The 8,692-nt window shown below is 48.3% G+C and overlaps 1 protein-coding gene across 1 annotated transcript; it reads right to left on the bottom strand.

The window, feature by feature from the left end:
- Positions 1-1,814: 1,814 nt before the first annotated feature.
- Positions 1,815-7,247, bottom strand: LOC114706605 (folate receptor beta-like). Its single transcript, XM_037196955.1, is given in 8 exon segments — positions 1,815-2,239; positions 2,242-2,295; positions 2,415-2,486; positions 2,489-2,549; positions 2,639-2,827; positions 4,976-5,132; positions 6,232-6,294; positions 7,121-7,247. Coding segments are annotated over 7 exon segments (774 nt in total). The 5' UTR covers positions 6,243-6,294; positions 7,121-7,247; the 3' UTR covers positions 1,815-2,009.
- Positions 7,248-8,692: the final 1,445 nt, after the last annotated feature.

The following is an 8,692-nucleotide window of genomic DNA, read 5'->3' as shown; positions in this document are numbered from 1 at the left end:
GGCGGCGTCTCCAGGGATTTCTCTTCCTGCCCCGCCCCTCTGCCCCCTGGTTCCTTAAAGGCGCAGGCCTCCAGACGTTCGCCTACAGCCACCAACTCCTGGGAGACTGTCGGAGCATCCCTTTAACCTGGGAGAGAACTTTCGCTTTGGTAGATTGAACCTGTTGACCGTGCCTGGGGTCAGCCAGCCCTGAGGCGTTTCCTCTGTTTCGAAAAGGTGCGTTGGCTTAACCCAGCTGGAACAAAGCCTGGGACGTGAAGAGGAGGTCCGTAGGGGCCTTCCGAACCAGATTAATACAACAACGGAGAACTTCTACCCACCTACCTGTTTCTCTGCTCCGGCCAGGGTTTAAATAAAAACACTCAACCTCCAATCTGTACCCAACTCCTCCTGCCCTTTTGGCATGAGGGACTTAGCTGTGCCTCCTCTTGTCAGGGGGCACCCTGGTGTTGTGGGCAGAGACCTGGACTACGGATCTGCAATTTGGTGTCTTGGTCTCAGACCTGTACCTTACCGAGGGTAACTGTGATAGAGATATGGAGCCAGAGACCTCCCGCAAGGGAGGAAGAGAGGGCACAGGAGACCCAGAAATCAACTCAAGCCCAGATTCTGGAGATGTGCAATAACTAAGCAAGCAGGAGATCTAACTTGCCCGTGCCTGTAATCCCGGCCCTCAGGAGGCAGAAGCAAGATCTCTACCCAGTTGTAAGCAGCTTTCTGGGTCACCCAAGGCTAGACCACCCAAGGCTACATAGGAGATCCTGCCTCAAAGAAAGCAAGAACAAGGAGGCGGAGCAAAGGCTCTAACAACCCTCCAAAATCATTATATTTACAGTTCCCTGAGAGGACAGACATGCTAAAGAATGGGTCTTTGCAGTGAGGTGGCTTAGCAGGTAAAAGTGCTTTTGCCCAGTCTGAAGACTTGAGTTGAATCCCAGGGACCCACGTGGTGGAAGGAGACATGCTCCTGCATGTTGTCCTGACTTCATAGCTGTATCAAGGCACCCATGCAGCCACACACATACACGTGCACACTCTCAGAATAAATACGAATGTAATTTAAACGAAGGACAGGGGCTGCTTCCGCCTTGGGAATCCTGTAAAGGTTTCTAACCTTCAGCATCATCTGCAGGACACAGTGCTGGGCCAAATGCAAGCTTGCATGTCATCTCTGTATCCTCCAGACCGGCTTCCTAATGGACTCTCTTCTTCTTCCGAGGGGCCCAAGCCCAGTCTGTCTACATCATGGTAGGCGGAGTGAAGTTTTACCTCTGCCTCCAGAACCTTTGCTAGAAACAGCTCCTGTTTCCAGCTTTCGCATTGTAAGCTGAGTGTGGAGCTAAGCAGACACATGGTGGGAATAAGGGGATATTTGTTGCTGTTGTTGGAGACAGTGTCTCATATCTCGTGTTGGCTCAAACTCTCTGTGTAGGCAATGATCACTTGAGCTTATTCTCCCGCCTCCCCCAGAGTGCTGGGATTATAGGCCTGCACCAACAGCCCTTAGGATAGAACCTAGGGCTTCTGCCTGCTAGACAAGCACTCTTCCAACCGAGTTACATTCTCAGCCCACGAGGGGATAATGTTTGGGAACTATATAAATAAGAAATCCTGGACCTGCCTCTCACTTGGGGCCCCGGAAGCAACCGGATTCCTACAGACCTACTAACACATAGACACTTAGCTCATTCACCTTCTGGGAGGAGGGAGCTAATGACGAACTTTTATATAGTGACAAGGGGCATTCAAGCACTCTATTCGCTCTGACCCTAAAGGATCTGTCCCCACCCACCACAAACTCACAGTGACTGCAATTCATTAGACCGAGATGTGTCACAGATTTATTCGAAATGACTGTTGTGGAACCCCAAGCCCTGCGTGGAGTGGAGCAGGAACTGGAGGGCAGAGGAGTGGAATGGAAGCCGGCTAAGACTTCCTCATTCTTAGAGGAGCGGAACTGAGACCCGGCTTCGGGGAGATAGAGGAGAGGTCTAGAGAGAAGACTGGCCTCAGCCAAGGAGCCATAATGACAGCATTGGGGCCAGACTGGGCACAAGAAGCACCGCTGAATGGGTGACAGCCCCGGCTGTCACAAGGGAAGCATAGAATTTCACCACCTCCTCATTGGGATTGCCCTGGCCTGAGTCAAACCACATCTGGATGCAGTGGCCGCTCCCTCTGCTGTAGTTGGTGACCTTGTAGGAGTGACTCCAGAGACCCTCACAAAGGCTGGCTGGCGTGGGAAGTAGTGCTGAAATGTGTGGCAGGCTGCTGTGTCCGGGCACTTATTAATGCCTGCAGGCAGAATCATGATGAGCACAGACATTCAGCCCGAGGGTCAAAATTCACCCCAGAAATCTTCCATCTCCCTCTTTCCACACCCTGACTCCCATCTCTCTGCCCTAGGCCCTTACCTGAGGTCCAGTCCCAGCCTTTATGCCAGTCTGCCTTGCAGGTAGAGGAGGTACGACAGTCCTCCCACCACCCTGACAGTCCTCTCTGCATAAGGGAACATCCAGGAAACGCTCTTTCCGCCAGCTCTGGTCCACCTGGGTAGAGGGGATGTTGGCAGCTGTAGCTGTAAAGAGACTGAGCCCAAGGGTAGCCCTCCTGAAGTGTGTGAGGAAAGCCCCCATACCTGCTGGATCCAAGGCCCCAGGTTGGGGGAGCACTCATACAGACAGGCATCTTGGATGAAGTGACGCTTGCAGGCAGGCGTCATCTCGCCACAGTGATCCCAGTTGAAGTTGTACAGACGCGAGCTGTCTTTGTGTATCTCCTGGCTGGTGCTGACCGAGCAGCAGGCATTTTCCTTCCATGGACTACACTAGTTGGGAAAGACACCAGGCTGAGTGTCTCTACCCTGCTCTGTCATGTCACCCTCCAGCCTCGCTTCACTTGGCCCTCACTTCCCATGAACACTCACCACAGAGGCCCCTCTATCCCAGACCTTCAGGGGTCCCCATCTCTAGGAAGATACCATTACCACAGCACAATAAAGAAGCTAGGGCAGCCTTGTCTTTGGGATAGTAGTTCTCATTTATATAGCGCCTCACACTTTATAAAAACTCTTTTCAGCTGGGCATGTTGGCAACATGCCTGCAATTCCAGCATTCAGGAGGCTGAGGATGGAGGACCATGAGTTCAAGACCAACCTCGACGACATGGATGAGACTGTCTCAAAAACAAACAAAATGTAGAGTGGTGGTGGCGCATGCCTTTAATCCCAGCACCCAGGAGGCAGAGGCAGAGTTTGAGGCCAGCCTTGTCTACAGAGTGAGTTCCAGAATAGCAAGGCTACACAGAAACTCTGCCTCAAACAAACAAACAAAAACAAAATATACCCTGTTATGGTGGCCCAAACTTATAAAACCAGCATTCATCAAGTAGAGGCAGGAAGACCAAGAGGTCAAGGTCATCCTCAGTTACATCCTGAGTTTGAAACCCTATATCAAAAAAATCAAATAAGTAAGGAAAGAATGGTTTTAAAAACCCCAAACAAGCCAGGTATTATGGTGTACACCTTTAGTCCCAGCACTTTAGAGGCAGAAGCAGTGGCTGTTTATGAGTTCAGTGCCAGCCTGGTAGCCTGGCCTGCATAGTGAGTTCCAGTTTTTCCGTTGGTTCATTTAAAAAAGAAAACAAAAACAAAACAGGCCAATGAGAAGACTCAGTGAGTATATAGAAAGGCACTTGCCACCAAGCCTAAGGACCAGAGTTCAATCCCCAGGACATGCATGACGGAGAGAACTGACCCTGCAAGTTGCCCTCTGACCTCCACACTTGTGCTATGGCATGTATGTGTGCTCACATGAGCAAGCATGTGTGTGTCACACATACATAGATAGACAAATACGTGTAATAAAGGTCAGTGTCATATTCTGTGTTCTTATGTTTTGTTTTGTTTTGTTTTTACTATTTTATTAAATTTTATGTGTGCATTTTATGTGTAAGTATGAGCAAATCAGAAGAGGGCATCAAATCTTCTGGAACTGGAGTTACAGGTAGTTGTGAGCTGCCATATGCATGCTGGGAACTGAACTCTTCAGTCTTCTGCAGTAGCAGGAAGTACTCTTAACTGCTGAGCCATCTCTCCATATTAGTATATATAAATAATAAAATAATTACTATATATATATATGTGTGTGTGTGTGTGTGTATGTTAGTGCTCCTGGGATAGACATAGCAATCAATAATAAAATGAACTGTTAACAATAAAATAAATAAATACAAATAAATTTTGTTTTCTTGCTTGCTTGTTTTTGAGGCAGGGTCTCACTCTGTACCCCTGGCTCGTCTGGAACTCAATTTGTAGACCAGGCTGGCCTTGAACACACAGAGATCTTCTAGTCTCTGCCTCCTGAGTGTTGGATTTAAAGCTGTGGGCCACCTCACCTGGCCAGGTTTTTGTGTTTGCTTTTAACTTTAGATTTCTGGTCTGCATAGTGAGTTCCAGAATATAAAAGAGGATTTAAACATATTTGTTACAAAAAGGCCACACTGAGTTTCCACCTGTTGGCATAAATGCTTATAGACCATGTGACTTGCAGTCCTCACACCCATGGTTCTCATAGAGGGCCTTCCCACTTCTGTATCTGGGTGCCTGGGAATTGAGGGTAGAAACCATCACTCCTGTGATCTCTCACCCTCCATATTTCCAGAGGAGCTCTCCCTAGTCCTACCTGAACCCTACCACAAGGGCGGGTTGTGTCTAACCTCTGTGAGTCCCTGTGCTTCCATGGGCCCTTATTTGAGTGATAGATTCTCATCACATGGCCTCTAATTAGAGGCCTCTAAAGATCACTGTCGTTGCCGCACCGGGTCCTCTTCTGGGGAGAGCCCTCAGAAAATCACCTCACCACTTTCTCCACTCACCATATCATCTCCAGAGCAATAGCTCAGGGTGTGGGGGTGTCTGGCTGCTCACCACACCCACCCTGACTTCCTCCTCCCCGCCACACTATTCCACCAGAACCTGGTCATGCAGCTTGTCCTCGGGGCCCGGCTTTGTCTTGTGGTGCTTGGCATCCATGCAAACGTTGAGCAGGTCTGCTCTGTCCCGGGCACTGCATGTGGTGGCTAGGCAGACCAAGAGCAGGAGTGGTGTCTGTTTCCAGGCCATGTCTTTGTGTCTATGCAGAGGGAGCTGTGGTTAGGGAGACCAAGACCCGTGGAGGTGCCTCATTCCTTCCCTGTCTCAGACTCTCTGTCACTCCAGTGAAAGATAAGGTCAGACCCCGCTCCTTCAGCACTCGGGCCCTGAGGCTCCCTGAGGTTGGAACAGAGATCAGCAAGAATGCTCTCTTACCCCATGGCATGGGAGGTTTATAAAAGGAGCTGGGCTTCCCAAGCAAGAAGAGATGTGATGCCCCATGCCCTCGTCTTCTTTCCGGACTCTATGACACGGAGTTAAATAGTTCAGGTCCCTGACTGCTTGCTACCTTGAGAAGGGCCAGGGACACACAGATCCTTCATTCTGTCACAGCAAGTTCTCTGCCCTCGACCCTGGATCCGCTGGGTCATCATGTCAGCCTAGAAATCCTGTTAGCCCTGGGGGAGATGGTGACCCAGCCCTGCCGAGTTCTCCAGATTGGATCAAGTGACCTAACCCGATGGTGTTCGGCTAGAGGGTACGGAAATGGAAAGAAGCGTGTTTTTTAAAGCTTTTCTTCCTCAGTCTTTTCCTTCCCTGTTCTCTAAAAGCCATTCTGCCCTGCACCCTGTCCTGACCCAGCTTCCACAGCATATGCACCAGACCCTACCTAACCTCTCAAAGAAAACACATACGTGCAAAACAAATTCAGCTGTAATTGGCGAAACATGCCTATAATCCCAGTACTTGGAAGAAGGGGTGAGGCAGAGAAATTGTGGGTTTTAGGCCAGTCTGGGCTACTTAGTGATAACCCCCCACACCCCAAAGTAATGACCTAAAGAGCTGAGGGACAATAGAAAAGTCTCTCTTGGGGCTGACAAGATGAAATAGCATGTAAAGACACTTGCCGCCAGATTTAATGACCTGAGTTCAATCCCTAGAATCCATGTGATAGCAGTAAAGAACTAACTTCCCACATACATACATACATACATACACACATGCAATCAATCAATAAATGTGAGAAGTGTTTAAAGATTTGGATTTTAAAAATGCATACATGCACACATATATACATACTTACACAAATGTCCTCTTATTAGAGCCAACTAAAGAAATCCTAGGGTCATAGGAAGTACCTGGCGAACATGACGGTCCTTTCTCTGCTCACCTTCACATCACCCCACTCACCACAGATCAGCCTGTAAAGCACTAAAGAGTTACTAATGGAGACAGGGCTGCTTTCTCTCCCTCACCATCTCTGCACACACTGATCCTTTCTGCAGCTTCCTTTCCTAGGCTCTACCCCTTGAGGGACAAGATTTTCCTCCACTTTCTTCTTTGAGTCACTCACCTTCCCCACGGAAGCCAGAGTGAGCTCTGTTTTGTTTTGTTTTTTCCTTTCTTTCTCTCAGTTTTTCCTTCCTTTCTCCTTTTCTTTCTTGTTCTTTTTTTTTTAAAGAATATATTTATTTGTATTTTATGTGCACTGGTGTTTTGCCTGCATGTATGTCTGTGTGAGTGTGTTGGATCCCCTGAAACAGGAGTCACAGACAGCTGTGAGCTGCCATGTGGGTGCTGGGAATTGAACCCAGGTCCTCTGCAAGAGCAGTCGGCTGAACTTTCTTCTCTTCAGCCCCTTCTTGATCTGTTTTCCTGAGACAAGGTCTCTCTGTGTAGCCATGGCTGGCCTTGAACTCAGAGAGCCTCCTTCCTCTGCCTCCCAAGTATAAGTATGTGCCACTACACTTGGCTTCTTTTCTTATTTTATTTTCCGTACGCTAGAACTAGTCATGGACCCCAGGACTTTGGACATACTAGGCCAGAGCTGCATTTCCAGTCCAGAGATTTTAGACTTATTTTTATTTTAATTATAATTGGGTAAGTATATCTGCACATGGGCATGTGCATGTGAGTGCAGGTGCCCGTGAGGGTGGGGGTGATCTAACAAGAGACATGTCCCTCTTTTGCACAAACCTGCCAAGTCCCCCAAGATCCTTGTCATCCTTCCCACTAAGCAGACCTTACCTGAATGTCCTTGGCTTCTGGGAGCACAGAGGAGTGTCTGAGTTGGCCTGTCCCTAGGCTAGCAACAGATCAGACCCTGGGCAGTCCCCACGGTCTCTGTCTACAACCCAGCGTCGAAGACAAGAGCTTTGGTAAGCACAAAATGAAATATGCCCACTCGTTTCCGTTCTTCCTTCTCTTGCAGACTCCACCCTCTTCTGGGCTCCAAGAGGCGGCAGTCAGTCTGGTCTTTGCTGTTTTCATTCATCTCTTCACCTTTGGTTTGGTTTTGTTTTTTCGAGATAGGTTTTCTCTGTCTAACAGCCCTGGATGCCCTAGAACTCTCTTTGTAGACCAGGCTATTCCTGAACTCACAGAGATCCGCCTGCCTTTACCTCCTGAGTGCTGGAATTTAAGACTTGTGCCACCGCCAGGCAGTGGTAGCACATGCCTTTAATCCCAACACTCGGAAGGCAGAGCCAGGTGGATCTTTGTGAGTTTGAGGCCAGCCTGATCTATAAATCGAGTTCCAGGAAAGGCGCAAAAGCTACACAGAGAAACCCTGTCTCCAAAAAACAAAACAAAACAAAACAAAACAAAAAAAGGCTTGTGCCACCATGCCGGGCTCTCTTCACCTTTAAAAAGAAAATGTATTTTTGTTTTTACTTATATGTATGTGACAGGCATGAACACCTGGAGAGGGCGTGAGGTCCCCTGGAGCTGGAGTTACTCGTGGGTGTGAGCCCCCCTAACTGAGTGCTGGGAATCAAACTCTAGTCCTGTGGCAAAGGAGGAAGTGCTCCTAACTGCTGAAGCCTCCCTCCAGCCCCTTTCTCTTGCTGATTCACTCACTCCAGAATTCACACACCCAACAGCCATCAGTATCTGGACTGCTGCCCATCCCCGAGGGAATTTGAAGTTTGTACATACTCCAGGTGGTTCTCAGGACTACGCTAGTTCCTAGTTCGATGGAGGTATACGCTGGCCGAGAAGAAACGAGGATGTAAGGACATGCCAATGGGGCCCAGTGAGAAATCCACTCCTTTAAAAGCTTTTAGGAGTCACTAGGCCTTACCAAGCTGTAATTGGCTCCCCAAAACATTTTGAGAATTATACATGTAAAAGCCTGTCAAACAAACAAAAAACAAACAAACAAACTTGGGAGGCAGAGGCAGGTGTATCCCTGTCCAAGGCCAGCCTGGTCTACAGAATGAGTTCCAGGACAGGCTCCAAAGCTAACCAGAGGAATCTGTCTTGAAAAAAACAAAACAAAATAAAAAGCCTGGCACATCCTGCATAGGCTTAAACAATTTCTGTCAGCTTAAATTGAAAGTGGACACAGAAGCTGACAGATTTCCCCTAGTATACATAAAAACTTAAATTGTCTTTAGTCTGCTAATAACAATATCACAACAATTTTTTTAAAAAAAGATGTCTATTTACTATACACACACAGTATTCTGCCTGCATGTATGCCTGCAGGCCAGAAGAGGGCACCAGATCTCATTATGGATGGCTGTGAGCCACCATGTGGTGCTTGAAATTGAACTCAGGACCTCTGGAAGAGCAGCCTGGGCTCTTTTTTTTTTTTTT

Source organism: Peromyscus leucopus, chromosome 1, assembly GCF_004664715.2.
Source record: "Peromyscus leucopus breed LL Stock chromosome 1, UCI_PerLeu_2.1, whole genome shotgun sequence".
Classification (NCBI taxonomy): domain Eukaryota; kingdom Metazoa; phylum Chordata; class Mammalia; order Rodentia; family Cricetidae; genus Peromyscus; species Peromyscus leucopus.
This window is presented reverse-complemented; position numbering and strand designations above follow the sequence as displayed.